This window comes from Crotalus tigris, unplaced genomic scaffold (genome assembly GCF_016545835.1).
Source record: "Crotalus tigris isolate CLP2741 ecotype Arizona unplaced genomic scaffold, ASM1654583v1 scf7180000018525.42219311030:4301911, whole genome shotgun sequence".
Lineage (NCBI taxonomy): Eukaryota > Metazoa > Chordata > Lepidosauria > Squamata > Viperidae > Crotalus > Crotalus tigris.
The window spans coordinates 3,401,455-3,419,966 of NW_024097057.1; the positions used below are offsets into that span (position 1 = coordinate 3,401,455).

General features: G+C 43.0%; 2 protein-coding genes across 8 annotated transcripts in view; both read right to left on the minus strand.

The window, feature by feature from the left end:
- The window catches only part of CPNE2 (copine 2), a 50,214-nt gene extending 49,534 nt beyond the window's left edge, over window positions 1-680 (minus strand). Inside the window, exon 1 of one of the 3 annotated variants that reach the window (XM_039353774.1) lies at window positions 250-680. The gene's annotated coding sequence lies outside the window, so the exon portion shown is untranslated. The remainder of the gene's footprint in view (window positions 1-249) is intronic. The other 2 variants (XM_039353772.1, XM_039353773.1) reach the window with 2 other exon arrangements.
- Window positions 681-2,018: 1,338 nt separating this feature from the next.
- NLRC5 (NLR family CARD domain containing 5) overlaps window positions 2,019-18,512 on the minus strand; it is a 40,638-nt gene continuing 24,144 nt past the window's right edge. For 4 of the 5 annotated variants that reach the window (XM_039353768.1, XM_039353770.1, XM_039353766.1 and 1 more), the window contains 22 exons: window positions 17,733-17,816; window positions 16,914-16,997; window positions 16,332-16,421; window positions 15,128-15,193; window positions 14,302-14,385; window positions 14,119-14,202; window positions 13,226-13,312; window positions 12,054-12,128; window positions 11,779-11,880; window positions 10,895-10,978; window positions 9,699-9,776; window positions 8,914-8,997; window positions 8,675-8,758; window positions 8,310-8,393; window positions 7,839-7,922; window positions 6,585-6,668; window positions 6,062-6,145; window positions 5,418-5,501; window positions 4,931-5,014; window positions 4,465-4,548; window positions 4,280-4,363; window positions 2,019-3,188 (listed from right to left, as the gene is read on the minus strand). In XM_039353768.1, coding sequence (XP_039209702.1) covers window positions 3,113-3,188; window positions 4,280-4,363; window positions 4,465-4,548; window positions 4,931-5,014; window positions 5,418-5,501; window positions 6,062-6,145; window positions 6,585-6,668; window positions 7,839-7,922; window positions 8,310-8,393; window positions 8,675-8,758; window positions 8,914-8,997; window positions 9,699-9,776; window positions 10,895-10,978; window positions 11,779-11,880; window positions 12,054-12,128; window positions 13,226-13,312; window positions 14,119-14,202; window positions 14,302-14,385; window positions 15,128-15,193; window positions 16,332-16,421; window positions 16,914-16,997; window positions 17,733-17,816 — 1,834 coding nt within the window. In that variant the 3' untranslated portion in view covers window positions 2,019-3,112. The remainder of the gene's footprint in view (window positions 3,189-4,279; window positions 4,364-4,464; window positions 4,549-4,930; window positions 5,015-5,417; window positions 5,502-6,061; window positions 6,146-6,584; window positions 6,669-7,838; window positions 7,923-8,309; window positions 8,394-8,674; window positions 8,759-8,913; window positions 8,998-9,698; window positions 9,777-10,894; window positions 10,979-11,778; window positions 11,881-12,053; window positions 12,129-13,225; window positions 13,313-14,118; window positions 14,203-14,301; window positions 14,386-15,127; window positions 15,194-16,331; window positions 16,422-16,913; window positions 16,998-17,732; window positions 17,817-18,512) is intronic. The other variant, XM_039353769.1, reaches the window with a different exon arrangement.

The following is an 18,512-nucleotide window of genomic DNA, read 5'->3' on the forward strand; positions in this document are numbered from 1 at the left end:
GCGGAAAGGCGCGAGGCGAAGACCCGCGTTTTGCAATCCACACGTGAACCTGGCCGCACAGACAAGAGGCGAGGCGGAGGGCTCCAGCCTGCCTCTCCCGACGCCCCGACGACCGGGGGCTCGGGAGCAACACGTGCGGAAAGGCCTCCGGCAAGCCAGCTTCCCTCCCCTCCAGCCTGCTCCGGAGCGAGGAGCCGAACTCCCGGACGCCCGGGGCGCGCCCGCTCCGACGCCCTGCCCGAGACTCACCGCTCAGCCGCGTTCCGACGCTCCCTTCGCCGCCGCTTCAGGGAAGCAGCAGCAGCAGCAGCAGCAGCCGTCCGCCGGGGCAGAGCATCGTCCTCACCGCCGCTGCCGCCGCCTCGCCGCGCCGGCCGCCTCGAGCCACCGACCGACCCAGCCCGGGCTCCGGCGCTCTCCGGCTGCGCTGCGCGGCTGCGGGCTCGGCTGGTGCGCCAGGCGCGGCGGCCGGAAAGCGGGGGGCGGGGAAGGAGGGAGGGAGGCGCGGCGGAGCTCAGCCGCCTTCGGGGGGCGGAGAGGCGAGAGTCCGCCGAGGGGAAGCCGCCAAGTCTCGGGACTTCCTCGGGAGCGCCGCCCGCCCAGCCGGCGGGGGAAGGACCAAGCCCGGCCACCTCCCCTCTTCCCGGCGCCTGCCCACCCGGGGCAACTCTCGCTCCGGCCGGCGCCGCTGCCTCCCTCCGCGGTGACCAGCCGGTCCCCGAAGACTTGCGGCTTCGGGGGTCCTGGGGAAGCGGCGTGGAGGGGAAGATCTGGCGTGGCCCTTGAAGTGGACCCGGCACCCTTTGGGCCTCGTTACGCGGGCTTAGGGGTCGTGTGCGCGAGCAGGGCAGGGCTCGCCTGCACGCCTCCCGCCGAGTGAGCTCGGAGCGCGTTCTCACGCGCCTCCAGCACGCGGGATCACACCGAGCTGTTCTCTAGTTTTCAACGGGTACTTTTCGCATTCTCCGGACAGGATTTTGCCCCCTCCTCCAGTCGATCCGGGGACTCTTTCTTCACCGAGGGGCCTTGGAGGTCTTCTAGTCCAGCCCCTGCTCAAGGAGGAAACGTTCTGGACAAAGGGCTGTCCGATCCCTTCTTGAAAAGCTCCAAGTGATAGAGCACCCACAACTTCTGAAGGCCAGCTCACTGGTTGATTGTTCTCCCTGTCAGGAAAAAAACACCCCTGGAACAACTTGCCTCCAGAAGTTAGGGATAGTTTACATCTCACTGGACCTTCTTCCTGCGCTCAGCCATTCATTCCTGAGATGGGTGGAGAGATCATGTTCATTATCATCTTGGACCAGCATCATAAAAGAACATGCTGACCAAAATTTGCAGAAGCAACATCAAGCCAAGGGAAAGAGGTATAATTCAGTGGCAGTGCAGTTAGATTTTTTTTTATTGGAGACGTCAAGTGCATTTTTGAGACAAGAAAGGTTCCATGAGTGACACATTGGTTCAGACAACCTGGATTCACACCCTGGTTTGTTTGCTGAAGCTTAGCTACCAAACATATGTTGTCATACCCAGATGGCCAAGTTAAGTAGGCAGTAAACCTGTCGGCTGCTACACCGTGTGGGAATAGTGACCTGGAAAATTTATGATTATTGTCACATGGGGAAGTGTCAAGATATTAATCACACACACACATATCCCTCACAGCACAAGCACACAATAAATGTTCCCTTCTTTCCTTGTGAGCTGGGATAAAACAAGGCCCTTGGAAAGGATAAGAGGAACATAGCCTTTGACTTAACGGCCACAATTGGACTGGAATTTTCACTGCTCAGCAAGGTGCTTAAAGGAGCTGCCACCAATTTAGGTAACGTTATCAGTACTAGAAGAGAGTGGAGTTTGCAGAGACGAGGAAGAGAAGGGGACTGTGGGGTTTTTGGTGCTCTCCGAGCTTGGTGGTTCACTGGCAGGTATTTCATGACCCAAGTAGGTAATATCATCAGTGCACTTCTGGATGTTCTATAACGGGTTCTCAACCTTGGCAACTTTAAGACTTGTGGACTTTAACTCCCAGAATTCCTCAGCCAGCAAAGGAATTCTGGGAGTTGCAGTCCACTAGTCTTAAAGTTGCCAAGGTTGAGAACCCCTGTTCTATAAGGTATTCTTGACTTTAAAAACTCTTCCTTCTCTTTTACCTAGGAAACAGTTACTGCATATCTCCATCAAGGTCAGCTTTCTTACTTTCTGCACCTACTAAGCCCTACTGGTCTCCACTGGTCTCCACTTGGATCTTTTCCTTGGGCAACAGGCAGCATCTCCAGATAATTTAGGGGCTGGGGAGCTCAAGGATCACTTAATTTCTACCTCTCAGTTCTGCCGCCTGCTTAATCGTAGGACCAACCTCCGTCTATTTTCTTGAGCAAAATCTTGAACTCACAAATGAAGATGTCTGTGTCCAGGGATTCTTAGAATTAAGAACTTTTTTTACCATCCCATAGAAAACAATCGCTGCTTATCTGTCCCATTCTCGTAAGGGCAGAGCGCCATCTAGCAGGAATCTCTGGAAAACCCCTTGAAGGCTGAATTTGTTTCTTATATTCTCAGGTACCACCAGCCTTAGCATCAGCCAACTAAAGTAACTTGTGATAGGGGAAAATAAATAAATAAATACAGGTAAAAACTCAGTGTTCGTTTGTATTGCAGAGTCCCGTGTTTTCTTGCCTGTGAAGGATTCTGAGTGCATTAGTGCAAAATTAACGTACTTCCTCTGGTACTCTGTCTGAGCGAAGATATTTCAAGAAGATGAAATCCAGTTTTGCAGACATCAAGTCTTTCCCCAAGGCTGGGTGGGCCCCAAATTCCTTTTTCCAAAGCCTCTGTTCCGAGGCCCTGCAGTTCCTCGGTTTGTCTCCAAAGAAAACAGCAACACAACCTTCTGGATTGGTCGTTATCTTGAGGACAGCGTTGGAATAAAACAGAAAGGGCCACTTTAATACCAGTAGAACTAAGGGTGATTTGATACGGTCTCATTTATGGGCTGGGGAAAGGCTTCTTTAATGAGATCCAAGGAACTCTCTTTACTGTCACGTGTCTAAAAGACTCTGGACAGTAGCAAATCTCCCTCAAAGCCGCAGGTTTGGGTTCCGCTTCTCCCATCTCAAGCAAAATGTAATCGTGGCTCTTGATCTGCCAGCTTCTGCTTGACATCCTTCAGGATTGGATTGTGCCATAACCTGGAAAGACAAAGGGGCATTTTTAGGCACCTGGAGTATGGTATTCACTGCTGCCCGCTAAACGTTTGCAGCAAGGCAAAACCCTGCTTTAAAGCTCTGTTTTTATCCACAAAACGCAGGAAATAAATGTCCTCACCCTGATTTGGATGCATCTTAGGAATTCTTTGTGCATTGCAAAGTGGCAGTTAAAGGAGGCAAAGACCTATTTAGGGCCATTTAAACACCAATTCGGAAGAGTCATAAATTGTGGAGCTGTTTTGCAAGGAGTGGGAGGACTGTTACTATTGAAATATCTTGGCTGAAATAGAGCTGGAAGAGACCTTGGAGGTCTTCTAGTCCAACCCCCTACTCAAGCAGAAGACCCTACACCATTCCAGACAAGTGGCTGTCCAGTCTCTTCTTTAAAACCTCTGCAATGTCTGAAGGCAAGCCCTTCCACTGGTTAATTGTCCTCACTGTTAGGAAGTTTCTCCTTAATTCCAGGTTGCTTCTCTCCTTGATTAGTTTCCATCAGTTGCTTCTTGTCCTGCCTTCAGGGGCTTTGGAGAATAGGTTGACCCTCTCCTCTTTGTGGCAGCCCCTCAAATACTGCAATACTGCTATCATGTGTCCCCTATTTCTTCTTTTCTTTAGACTAGCCAAACCCAAGTTCCGCAGCCGTTCTTCATATGTTTTAGTCTCCTGGTCTTTAATCATCTTAGTTGCTCTTCTCTGCACTTTTTCCAAAGTCTCAATGTCTTTTTTGTAATGTGACCAAAACTAACCATCACCATGCAGACTATCCTTGTTCAGTCTCCGCCCTTCAGATGTTTGGGCTAAGAACATTCAGGATTCTCAGCAATGGCTGCACTGGCTGGAGACTTTAGGAGGGGCTGGAAGTCCACACATCTGGTAAGCATTCAACTAACAAAATTGGGATCCACTTATGATTCTTGGGCAGACTCAACTGGGTTGCAGCACCATGCAAACTACACAACAGAAGGATTAAGGGGGTCTTCAAAGGTTGAAGATTGATAACTCAGCCTATTAATCCAATTTTGTTTGGGGACTCAGAGGAGCCTGGTTGCTCTTACTACTCCTAGAAAGCTCACCGAATAGTCTGGATTCCAGGACATCGAGGCAGCTGCCTTGCTAACATAGAAGCACCGTAGGTTGTGATACAGTTGTTGTCTAGACTAGAGAGGGAAGAGAAGAACAGAAGGGAAATTACTGATGGTTGTATCAAAGTCCCCTTCCTAACCCAAGCAAAGCAGTTTGAAGCTCTTAAGCGACTCACTCCAAAATCTTCAACCTTATCATCCCAGGGAGAACCATGGCGAGCTCTTTGGCAGTTTCATCACCAAGCTTATTCCAAGACAAGCTAAAAAGAGCAAAATCAGATATGAGAGAGGTTCTTATCCAAGGGGTAAGAATTTCTAGGCATCCCTCTGATGCAATAGCAAGATAAGAATTAACCAGAACATTTCTGGTGACATGATAGCAGTCTTCCACTATTTAAGGGGCTGCCACAAAGAAGATGGGGACAGAATAGAATAGAATAGAATAGAATAGAATAGAATAGAATAGAATAGAATAGAATAGAATAGAATAGAATAGAATAGAATAGAGCTTGAAGGGACCTTGGAGATCTTCTAGTCCAGCCCCCTGCTCAAGCAGGAGAACCTACACCACTCAGAGTCACTGGGCGTTGGGCAGCATATAAATTTAAATAACAATAATAATAATAAGCAATACAATCTCACACAATCTCTTCAAGGAAAGGACAGCAGCTGAGTCCGACAATTAGAGTTTGGGAAGCACCATCACTGATACCGCAGACTTTTAGTCTAAAATTAAAACAAAAGGAGAAAATCCAAATCTTTTATTTTGTGGCTGTGTTTGCACAGTGCACACTTCATTTGCTTATTGAAATGATTCTTTTCCTGGATTGGCCTGATATATTGAACCATAAACTATATTCCTAACCACGTTAAAACACGCAGGAACAAAAAAAAAAAAGATTTAAATAAGGAAGCTTAATGCTGTTTGAGTGCAGCAATAATGTCTGTAATTAACACAGTTCACTAACTGTCTATGGAGATTCTCAATCTTCCAGGTTATAGTTGTCCTGAATCACTGAATCCAAACCAACCGAAGTGTCAAACCATTTGAGTCATTAAATCATTATGACTTAAAATGAAGAATGCATTTTGCCACTAACTCTTGTGTAGCCTGAAACTGGAAACTTACTCAATCTTCCTGAGTTGTGAAGATGGTGGCCATGGTGTCATAAAGGACATCACACCTTTATCTCCAATGTTGTTTTCTGACAAGCTGCGAAGACAAAGCCGGAGAATCATATGACAATTCCACGAAAAACAGACAGAGCCTTTTAGAGGCACTCCTTGAGTTACGACCGTAATGGAGCTTGCCCATCACCGTTGTAACTCGTGATGGGTATAAAGTAGGTTGGTCACGTGACTGACCCCATTTTACAAAAGCTTTTTTGTGGCTGTTAAGTGACTGCCATGTTCATTAAGGGAACCTTTGGCTTGCTTATGGGCCAGTTTTGCCAAAAACTGGAAATAAATGCTGGTTTTAGGCAAAATCATTGTAAATCATGGTCACTTGATGGTGGGACTCTGCAAACAGCTGTAAACAGAACCCTGTTGTGGAATGCCTGAAGTGTAGTCACATGACCACTGGGGAGCACAATTGTCAGAACTTCAAATCCAGGTCCTATGATGGGTCTGTCAGAGTTCCCAGTGGCCACTAAGTTGAGGACTCCTTGCAGTACTTTGGGAAGAATGTTCTCCATCATTGACAATGAGGAAAAGTTTTCAAAAACTCTTGGCATTGTGAACCTTTGTGGCTGGAGCTCCTGTGTCACTTACCTGATTTCCTCTATCTGTGGACATTTGGCCAAGATTCCCACCAAATGGCCGAGTCCTTCAGAATCCAGCTGGCAGGAAGAGAGGCTGTAGAGACACCAGAGGACATTTATGTGGGGGGAAAGGAAAATGTGTTGCATTGCATACTTTTTGCAAATTTGTCACAGTGAGAAGGGGCCCACGGCAGTGATTAAGGAGTCCTGGCAGCCTGTAAGAGATTTGAGCATTTTGTATATACGCTTTTTATGTTATGCTTTAAAATTTATATGCCTGAGCTAATAATAAAAGCCCCAAATCCCTTTATTTAATGATGTGCTTATTGTCTTTGCATCCCAAGAACCAAAGACCCCTGTCAAAACAAAGGATAAAGCCTAAGTCAGAGAACAAGAGAGCCACAGACAGCTTGTTTGATGCCATTGACACCTTTTGCCCACTGAGTGCTACACATTTTGAAGGGTTTCCTTCCCCCGTGTCATACAAGGTGGAACAGATTTACAGATGCAGTATTCTTAGCCTGGATACTTACTGGAGGACTTTCAAATGCTTCTTGAAAGGCAAAATTGGAGCCAGTTTTTCCAAAGTCTTATTTCCAATTCTGTTCCCAGATAATCTAGGAAAAGGGGAATGGATATGAAGGACCACAGATTAAAAGAAGAATTAACATTGCCTAACGATTTCTTCCTGAACTGCGATGAAGGAACGCTACATTTAGCCATATTACAAGAGAAGGGGCTACTCCAGGAGGCTTACAACTAGAACATAAAATTATTCTTAAAAACATACATATAACCATATTAAAACAATGAAAATAAATCAGGAAAGGTACAGCAATATGAATTAGAAGATGGGCAGGATGTGTGGAGGGGGAAGGGGGGTGAGTTGCAAGGATTCTAGTAGCTACCTCCAGTGACGGAGTCTCCCAATGGACACCCAGGACAACTGGCAAAGCCAGATCTTCAGGCTCTTACGGAAGGACAGACAGGAGAAAGAGGACAGACCTCATTTTCCAACAATAGGTAGTCCTCGACTTACAACAGTTTGTCCAGTGACTGTTCAAAGTCACTACAGCACTGAAAAAATTGATTTAGGACCATTTTTCACACTTATGACCCTTGCAGCATCCCCAGGGTCATGTGATCAAAATTCAAACACTGGGCAACATAACAATATTGTAACTAGTGTGAGAGCCAAGGTTTTTTGAAAGAAGAGATGATAAGAAATGGTGGGTTGAAGAACTGGAGGGAAAGCCTGCATTTCAAACTAATTAGAGGAGGGAATTGTGCTTTGAGATATATATATGAACCATGACATTCACTTAACAACCATGTTTCCAATTTAACAACTGCAGTGATTCACTTAACAACTGTGGCAAGAAAGGTTGTAAAATGGGGCAAAAACTCCCTTAACAACTATACCTCACTTAGCAGCAAAAATGTTGGGCTCATTGTGATTGTACGTTGGCTACCTGTAATACATTTTACTAAAAGGCATCAGCTTTTGTGAGTTTCAAGAAAAGGTGTTAGTAGATTCCTTCCGATGGGTGGGGTCAGAATAAAAAGAATGGGGTTAAGAACTGCATCGACCCTCATCAAGCTAGGGACAGTGTAAGGCTATCTCACTCATGGACTGGAGAAAAGATGATTAATCGCTTCCTGGAGATACAGCACACATTGTGATGCCAAGAAATGTTTGTACTTTGTTAGCTGTAAGTGGGGAAAGGAATGCTTTAAAGAGACAAGCTGGATGGGGGAGGAATCCAGATTGACAAAGGAGGATTTACTTGAGTATTTCCAGCCTCTCACTCTCAAGCAGACCTTCTGCAATCCATTGTCCTCCAGCTGAAGTGATGCTGTTACAGGAGAAACTAGGAACAATTTGCAGGATGAAAAGACATTAGTTAGTATAGTGTTTCTCAACCTTGGCTCCTTGAAGATATGCAGACTTCAAATCCCAGAATTCCCCAGCTAGCATGGAATTTTCTATGGGGGTTCAGATCATCTGCCAGGGATTGAACTCAGGAGCCCTTGGTGACTATATACAGCAGGGGTGTCCAACCTTGACAGCTTTAAAATCTGTGGACTTCAACTCCCAGAATTCCCCAGTCAACCATGCTTCCTTGGATTCAACCATGCCATCAACGCTGGTATTTCTCCCACAGGGACAATTAGATGGTGGGTCAGAATCCTCTTCACCACCGATAGCCCAAATCAGCTATCTGTCAAGTTGACCAATAAAAGGGCAAAACACTTACTTGATTAGCTTCACGTTCTTCATTCCTGGAAGGACCATAGCTATCTCTTTCATGCCTGCATCCTGAATCTTGTTGCAACTTAAGCTTTAAAAGAAAAATGCACAAACACACAGAGGATCAAAGAAAGAAGTAATTTGTCATTCATGTATCTGGTTATAGTTTAGGGTTGGGACTATTTTTGGTAGAATCTCATGATTCACCAAAGCCAGGAGGAATATCGGTTTCAAAACACCCGCTATGGCATTTCATCATTTCTGTCGGCTACAGAGCAATCCAGCTCAATGGTCAGTGGAATCAATTGGTGACCAGTGGAAGAAGACCTGAAAGCCATTTTCAAACTGGATCAGGTGATCTATAGGACTTACTCAATCTCTTCTATTTGAGGTATAGTCTTCAAACCTTCTGCAAGGCGAGAACATACTGGACTGTCAAGATGGTTGTTGCTCAAACTAGGAAAGAATTATATATACAAAAAGCCAAATAAACATACAGTAGGTCAGTTGCTCTATGTGAGACCAAGTTTCCCAACTTGAAGATGGAAATTTAATCCAGGCCTCATTGGGATCCCAGATCGCTGGACTGAATTCAATCTGCAGATACTTACCCAAGTCTTCTCAGGAAAGGCATTGTAGAGAGCTTTGACGACAACTTCAGAATTGTGGTGTTGTCAAGGTTCAAAGAGCCCAAACTAAGAAATAGATAAAGAAGACAGAGATCATAATTATGATAGTGGAACCCCATTTGGGACATCTCTGTTATTTGGGTATCTCAATCAAGCACAACAAATAACCCCAGATAATAGCATCTATTCATTTCCCTTCAGGCTAACACTTGTATCTGTAACATTTTTGCTTATCCTAATAAAGTAGCCAGACATGAACTTTGAGATGTGAATTATGGAGTTATAGTTGCTTTATGGATTCATCTCCTAGCCTGGGGTAGGCAACCTTGGCTCTTTTATGACTGGTGGACTTCAACTCCCAGAATTCCTGAGCCAGCATGGCTCAGCTTGGAAATCTCTCTCTTTCCCCTCAGCATGGCTGGCTCAGGAATTCTGGGAGTTGAAGTCCACCAATCATAAAAGAGCCAAGGTTGCCTACCCCTGGACTAGACATACCCAGTTTCTGTAACTGCTCTTCATATGTTTTGGCCTCCAGCCCCCTAATAAGCTTTGTTGCTCTTCTCTGCACTCTTTCTAGATTTCAACATATTTTTTTGTATGAGGGTGACCAGAATTGGACATAGCATATTTAGGCAGCATCTCATTCTTTACACAAGATTAAACCCACTAAATAACACTGGAATTATTGGAACAAAGTAAATAAATAACTGGAATTCCATTACATGACATCCCATGCCCTACAGCAATCTACTGAAAAGGCAACTTACTTGATGCTCTTTAATTTGCCTGCCAAAGCATCTAGGAGAACACTGAGGCCATCCGAACTGAGGTCACTGTTGGAAAAACTAGAAATGGAAGGAAAGTACAAGTTTTTAGAAAAACTGTTCAGGAAAGAATAGAAATAGCAAACTGGCCTAAGGTACAGTGACCTATGAAAAAGAGGCAAATCTGAAAGCGGTTCATAAGGATAACAGCTTTAAATTTGTTTACGTTTATAACTTTGCTTTACAAAAGTACACTCAAGAACAAAACCAAGAAAAAACTTTACAAAAAGACATATTCTAATAAACACATCTGAAATCAAAGAATAAATGAGAATTCATTTTAAAACACAATTTCCATTAGTTTCAACCGGAGTGTAAAAGACTGCGTGTGCATTAAGTGGCATCATTCGTTGCTAAATTAAATGACCAGAGTAAAAGACAAGAGTGAGTTTTTGAAAAATAAAAATAAATCTAAAAGGCAGCTTTCTGAAACTCAAAGTAAACCGGTCTTAACTTTGTTTAGTATTAGGGGAAACTGACAGGCTCTCAAGATTTTGTTATCCTTCCTGGAATGCTTGCAGTTTCTTGATCTGGCCTTCCTCACAGGGCTGACATCAATCATGCCTCCTTAATGATCCACTCCTTCCCCCCCCACACTCCCCCAGTTAGGTCTCTCATATGAATGAAGGCAAATATATATATATCCCAGGATAATGTTGCAGGATCCGGTCTCTGGGTCAGTCACCGGAACCAAAGTTTTAGCCTTCTAAGCTTTTGGACTCGTGTTGAAGTCCATCTCGCATATGCTCCCCCAGGTAAACTCCTTTATAGTTTGTAAAGTCACAAAAGGGGAAGGTTATCACAATCACATTAAGAAACCTTCTGACAAGCAAAGTCAATGAGGAAGCCAGGACCACTGAATTACTAACAATAACTGCAGTGATTCACTTAACAACTGTGGCAAGAAAGGTCGTAAAATGGGGCAAAACTCCCTTAACAATTGTCTCACTTCACCACAGAAATTTTGGGGTCAATTGTGGTCATAGGTCAACGACTATCAATATCCACCTCATCAATAAATCGGAATTACTCCTTGAAGATGAGTCCTAACCATCTTTATGAAGCCCCTCCTTACAGGAATCCCAAAACAAAGAACTTTTTCATTCCAAAAAATCTGTATTTTGCAGTAAGACACTTACTTAATCTCTTCAATGAAAAGGCCCCGTTGCAATATCTCAGCTACATGTTCAATGCTGGTGGGAAGAATCCTGCCATTGGTTAACCTGGAAATCCAGAAACACGGCACGTTGAGAAGAGTCTGGGGGTCTGACTGAACACCACTTGTTTTCTTATGTGTGGCACTTGTGCAATGCACAAAAAATCATTTGTTCATGTAGTGACATCCATCCATCTATCTATCTATCTATCTATCTATCTATCTATCTATCTATCTATCTATCTATCTCCATCCATCCATCCATCCATCTCAGTGTTTCTCAGCCTTGGCAACTTTAAAATAGGTGGACTTTAACTCCCAGAATTCCCCAGCCAGCTATCTAGCTGATAGATAGATAGGTAGGTAGGTAGGTAGGTAGGTAGGTAGGTAGGTAGGTAGGCAGGCAGGCAGGCAGGCAGGCAGACAGACAAGATAGGTAGGTAGATAGATAGATACTGTAGATAGATAATGCCATCTTCTACAATATCTTATCTATTTAGATCTCTCATCTTTCTCTACATTTATCTATAGTACCTTGTTTCTCTCTTTCTCTCTCTTTTTCTGTTTATCTACCTATCTAATTTTTACACCATTTATGTCACCTAAATGGACCTTGGGAGATTTACAAGACAACCCATATAAAAGATGTAAATACAAAAGATGTAAAAATATAATTAACAGAGTTCAAAGCAGAATTAAGAACAAAGTTAGAAGTATGGCATAAGCAAATCTTTGGAAATGCAGATGAAGAGTTTCACCACCAAGAGGAAGGGAAACAAGACCACAGATGTCAAGAATCTAATAAAGACAACGAAGATAGGCAGCCAAGCCAAGCCAAGCCCATGCCTCGGTTTAGATTGGACCTACCAAAGTTTCTGCAGGGCTGGAAAATGCACCAAAGCATCAAATGAGGTTGGTCCTTCAGCATCAGGAAACAATAGGTGAGATGTCCTGGAACAGCCAAACCACCTTGATCAATTAATCAAATGAGGAATCAATGCATCTAATATTAAGTCAAAATGTCATTTGTTTCTGGCTTAATGTGACCCAGGGTCTCAGCATCTTTTTTGTATCATGTTAGCAGAATCTCCCACACATTCATAAAATACATGGTGGTGATACCAGCAAGAGGACTTACTTACCTGTCGACCACAAACTGTCCTTTCCCCACCTGAGGAGAAAATTCCTGTTCCAACGTGAAGAAAGAACCAGCTTTCCTTTTGAAAAGTGAAAAAACAAGAAAAAAATTGTAGACTGGCGGAAAGATTTAAGTCTGTTCTTAGCCCCACTAGCAAAAAACCTGAAAGTACGTTCTACTTATTTAATCCAGCAATGCAGTACTTGGAGTGTATTTCCCATGGACTGTCTAAATCTCATGTTACATTTCTCTGGCGTCTCCTGAGAACCTCAGTGCATTTGCAGAACAGCCTATTCCCAAGTTTAAACAATACAATTCCGAGTCATATCAGCGACAGAATGCCAGTTAGTGGGGCCCAGAGGGTGAGCCTATTGTGTGATGATGCCCACTTTATAGAACATTCTCCCTGTGGAAATCAGAAGGACCCCAATCCTGCTTGACTTACATAAGGCCCTCAAAACTTCCTTCTGTGCATGGGTCTTGGGTTCTTTGTACTAGAGACTGTCGATGGTGTTTATTTTTCTCCGTTGCTGTGACGTGATTGGAATTGTTTTTAATTGTTTTAAAATTGTCACTGAGAGTTGTCTGAAAGTTGAGTCGTGACAACCAGACTTATTTTCATGTTGGTTGAGACATTTCACTGCTCATCCAATTGGCTTCATCTGTCAGAGCAAGTTAGTTAGAAAAACAGCTGTTGGAATGTACCACTTCCTTGCACGCCAACCACAGGGGATTCTTCTTTAAAGTGTGTGGCAATAAAACTGTTGAAAGTTGAGACATGGCAACTGGACTTTTTGTTTGTGGCAGTGGTTTGACTTATTTCATTTCTCAACCAATGATGAAGCTGCTTGGATGAACAGCGAAACATCTCAAATCAACGAGAAAATAAGCCTAGTTGTCTGACTTTCAGACAATTTTACCTGAATGACTGAAAATGTTCATCAACACTGACAGTTATTTGTCAAGATGGATGATGGATAGATGGATGGATGGATGGATGGATGGAAGGAAGGAAGGAAGGAAGGAAGGAAGGAAGGAAGGAAGGAAGGAAGGAAGGAAGTGATCCAGTCTACTCAAAAGCCATTATATATCCCCAACTGCAATCCAACACATGCCCTGAATAGGATCCTATCCTACAGATAGTCAGTCAACAGTAGAGATGGAGGATTTGATTACATGATGGTGATCACTTCTCCCTGGACTTCAGCAGCCAGACTCAGGAGGGCAAGGAAGCTTTCATCTGCCACCCATGGTTCTTCTATGCTAGAAGACAAAGCAGAAGAGCTGAGAGAAGTCTATTTCCACTCACAAGGTTCCTCATGGTTTCCCCCTTCATCATAAAAAAATCCTAGATCACATTCACATAAAGATATAATTATTATTAGCAGATGGCATTGTTACAGTAGCCAGGAGACCACAATGCTATTGCAGGGTAGTAGTTTGGCTTGCCAAGATACCCGCCCTGTTATACGACACACTTGCACGCTTCCCAAGGTGTGCCACAGGAGAGAAAGCTGACTTTGCACCAGAGAGAAAGACGAGCAGCACTTCCTGCAGCCTCTCCCTTCTCGCAGCTGACTCACAAACAGGCACCACAACTGGGAAGGGTCAGAGCCATCAGGAATCTGACTGCCTGCACAGAGCACCAACTCATCGCCCCCACTGAAGTGGTACCTATCTATCTACTCACACAGAACATGATTTCGAACTTTTAAGTGGACAGAAGCTGAGGCGAGGGACGGGAGCTCACCCTGCCTCACGCAGTCCTTGGGCTCGAACTGCCAGAGCTGAGACCATCTCCAGGATCATTAAGCCACTGAGCCACCACACCTCTTCACGCAGAGGTGAACTCTGGGTGATCACCTGTGCAATGCTATCACCTAATTGGGTAATGAAATACCTGAAAACAACCAGCCTAGCTAAAGGCAAACATCTAAAATGCCATTAATTCAATTCTGAACTACATATATTCTCTTCTGAAAGTTCAACAGAGCTGGAAGTAATAATAGGAGAAGGAACAAAGCAGAATTTCTTTGCACTTTCTGATCCCTGATTATATACCTTCTTACCTTATTTTTTGCACACCAGCTGCTCTCTTTAAGGCCCTAAGGAGGGTTTTAGCGCTGCTGAGTGTCAGGCCATTATTAATGGATCTAAGAACAAATACAATAAGCTGGTGAGAAGTTCTGATTCAATGGCTCCTAACCAAATCATCAGATGGAAGAAAGTTATGAAACAGTGCATGAACTCACGTGAAATCACTCAGGGCAGGGCATTCTTCCAGCCTACTCAACAGTTGTGCCAGATGTTCTGCTTGGAAGTCACATTCCTTTAGACTGAAAAAAAGAAAAAAAGCCAACCGAGGATAGTTGTAATACACACACACACACACACACACACACACACACACACACAAAACCCCACCTTGCACTAAGTTCATTTATATTTTAAAGGGTATTTAAAATAGGGAAATTTGCCACAAAAGAGTATTGTAGGGGATACGGCCTTTAAAAAATATTCTGTTAGGAATGATGTGTATATTCCTTTCAAATATGGATGAATGAGACAACTTCATGGTGAGGTAATAGTAATAGTAATAGTAGTAAAGTTGGAAGGGACCTTGGAGGTCATCTAGTCCAACCCCCTGCTCGGGCAGGAAACCCTACGCTATTTCGGACAAATGGCTGGCTCTTCTTAAAAACTTCCAGTGTTGGAGCATTTACTGCTTCTGGAGGCAAGCTGTTCCACTGATTAATTGTTCTCACTGTCAGAAGTTTCTCCTTAGTTCTAATAGTTTCCATGCTTTGAAAATAGCTTATTCCCTCTTCTTTATGGCAGCCCCTGAGATATTGGAATACTGATCGTTAAACTGAGCAACCGTTCCTTATATGTTTTAGCCTCCAGTCCCCTAATCATCTTTGTTGCTCTTCTCTGTACTCTTTCTAGAGTCTCAACATCTTTTTTACATCGTGGTGACCAAATTAGCAATTCTCATAGGTTTGAGCGTTGAGACTCTAGGAATAATCTACAACATACTCTAAGTTGCTAAAAGAAGAATTTAAATAATATTTCACTTACTTCAGGATCTTTTGAGGTTTAGCTTGTTTCCTGAATGTGATAAGTAGCATTTTTTCAGGGCACAAACTGGCAAAGAAAGAAAAAAATAGACAAGCACGGATGGAACAAACCTCCCTTGAAATGACTGCTTATTCTATCTAAACCTTAAAAATATTTTCTATTCCAAGATCCCCAATTTCTTTTTAGATTAATATCCATAGAACTTAAAGAATACAATGAAAAGCCATGGCAGGGTTCCATCTTCTAACACATATAACAGAATCTGCAAACAATTAAAATATCAGGAAACAAAAAGAGTTTTTGTTCTGAACTTGAATACTTCAGAAGATATATATACTGTAAGTAGAACTAAGTTGGATTTTGGCTCTTTCTGTCATATTTCCTTCAGGGATCTCCACAAGGATGCTCAAAAATGTCAAAATGGCAGCTACAATCGCACAATTAAACCATGCATCAGGCGTGTCCAGTCTTGGCAATTTTAAGACCTGTGGACTTAAAATTCTGGGGGTCCACAGGTCTTAAAGTCCACAGGTCTTAAAGTTGCCAAGTTTGGACATCCTTGCTATATATGATCTACATTAAAAAGGGATGGAGCTTCACTGCAGTTAGAGCCACCATCTTTATTTTTATTTTGTCAATCCCATTACATTCTTCACATCCCAGGCTATATTTGGCCTACTTTTTGCTTCAACAGAGATGTGCAGTGTTGATTGGGAGAGTCCCTTTGAAAATGATTCAGTTATATACATATATATCCAGATCAAATTAATGGGTTGAATCTGATAGACAGTTTAGTTGGAACCATCAAGGTCCATGCTTCAAAAGCGATACAAGGATTTGGAAAGATATTTATTTATTAAATTTATACGCTGCCCATCTCACCTTTTTTTTTTTTTTTTTTTTTTGCTTCCAAGGGAAGCACAGAATTGAACCAATTTTCTGAGCTGACTCAGTCCAACAGGATCCAACTGAGAGCCTGGATTGAATTCTCAACAAAGCTAATCTATTTCCATCAAATTTTCTGTCCAGTCTCCTTTTGAGCCTTCTGCAATAGGGCAGGTTAACTTCTAGTTCTTTTTAAAATCTTCTCTGCCTACTTCAAATCCTTTTGAACATCCAGCCATGCTACCTTTCTTCTCTGAAAACTGCATTTCTAAATCCACCCTAACATCAAAAGAAACTAAATTAATACAAATGGTGGCACCTTGCATGAACTTCAACCACATCGTCCATTGTGGCAAGGAAATTAACAAGCAGGAGAATCCCATCTTGAGAGATTCTATTGCGGTTGATTCTACGAAGAAAATGACAATTGCCAAATTATTTCAGCTTACCTTTTAAAGGTTCAAACATATGTTACATGTTTTTATTAAAAACTATATATGTATGTATGTATGTATGTATGTATGTATATATTTCTATGTGGTTAAAATGTTACTACGGTAAATAGTCTGTCTTGCTAGATTCTATTATGATTGAGTCTATACCAGCAATGACAATTAATGAATTATTTATTTTTCCTTTGAAAATTAATAACGATAGCAATAGCACTTAGACTTATATACCACTTCATAGTGCTCTACAGCCCTCTCTAAGCAGTTTACAGAGTCAGCCTTTTCCCCCCAACAATCGGGGTCCTCATTTTACCGACCTCGGAAGGATGGAAGGCTGAGTCAACCGTGAGCCAGTGAGGATCGAACTGCTGGCAGTAGGCAGAATTAGCATTCTGCATTCTAACGACTGTGCCACCACAGTCCCCTCTGCTCCTCACGCTGAATCAACTTACTTCAATAAGCACGAATTCTGGGTCTTGGGCAAATGTCCGAAAAGACACCTCAGTGCTTCATTGTCAAGACTGTTCCCAGATAGACTGACAAAGGAATAAAAAAAACGGTAAGCTTTCAGAATAGGTATATATTTAAAATGTCCTTATTAGTCCAGAAATTATTTTTTTAAAAAAAAGCTTAACCACGCTCGAAGTTGTATGGGCCTCTCAAAGTTAGACTCCACTCTAGATGACTTCAGAGCAATCTTTTAAATGATTAAATTTAAAGTTGAATGAGAGATGTGTCCGTGGTGAGTTCTTTTGGAACAAGGTGGAAGTTGTTAGGACATGTTCTCTTCCATGATATTAAATCATAATAGCATAGAATCCTAGGCCTGGACTGCCAGTTTAGTCTACAATACTCAGCCAGCTTTGCTGGCTGAGGAATTCTGGGAGTTGAAGTCCACAAGTCTTAAAGTTGCCAAGGTTGAGAACCCCTGCTCTACAACTATCCAAGCTTTGAGTCCTTTGTGCTTAGTTTCCCAATTGCCACCTGATGGACTAATTAGTCAGAGTGAGAGTTCAAGGCAGCAGTTTTGGCCTCCTCCATTATTTTAAACTCACAATCACAACCCTGATAAATTCCACGGTTGGTGGAAAACTCCTTAAACCCAGTTCAACGTCTCAGTCTCTACATCAATGTCTCTCAACCTCAGACACTTTAAGATCTGTGGACTTCAATTCCCCAAATTCCTCCAGATCCCACGCCCACAAATTTAATTAAATTTCTGAAACTGGAAGTGGGGCTGGGGGGAGCAACTGTATTAATACTTCTCTTACTCCAGTTCTGCAAGATGGTCACAGTTTTCAAACACGGCACCCAACGCTCTGAGATCAGCCCAGTCAATGTCACAGTTGACGAACCTGTTTGAAGACAGTTCAAGGGGAAAGTTAGAAGCAAGTCCTCTTTTAAATGTAGAAAATGATATTATAATAATGCATTGGTCTGAAAACTGGCTAATTAGCTCAGGAAGACAAGGGAACAAATGTTAACACATTTGGTAATGTGTGTTTCCAAAGCACACAAAGGCTAGACAAGGAACAATGGATGGAAACTGATCGAGGAGAGATTTAACCTAGAAATAAGGAGAATTTTTTTTGACAATGAGAACAATCAATCAAGGGAACAGCTTGCCTTCAGAAGTTGTGAGTGCTCCAATATTGGATGTTTTTAAGACAACAGAAATGGTATAGGGCAGGGCTAGGCAACCTTGGCTCTTTTATGACTTGTGGACTTCAACTCCCAGAATTCCTGGGCCAGCCATGCTGAGGGGAAAGGCAGAGGTTTCCAAGCTGAGCAATGCTGGCTCAGAAATTCTGGGAGTTGAAGTCCATGAGTCATAAAAGAACCAAGGTTGCCTACCCCTGGTACAGGGTCTCCGGCTTGAGCAGGGGGTTGAATTAGATGACCTACAAGGTCCCTTCCAATTTTGTTATTCTAAATAAATAAAAAAGTAACTATTGACCATTGTTTAGCAAACCAGGGATTGCTGTAAAATGTAGTGAACCTCGTTCTGCCTTTGTCTCTTGCCTGACTTGTAATGTACTCCTCAGAATAGG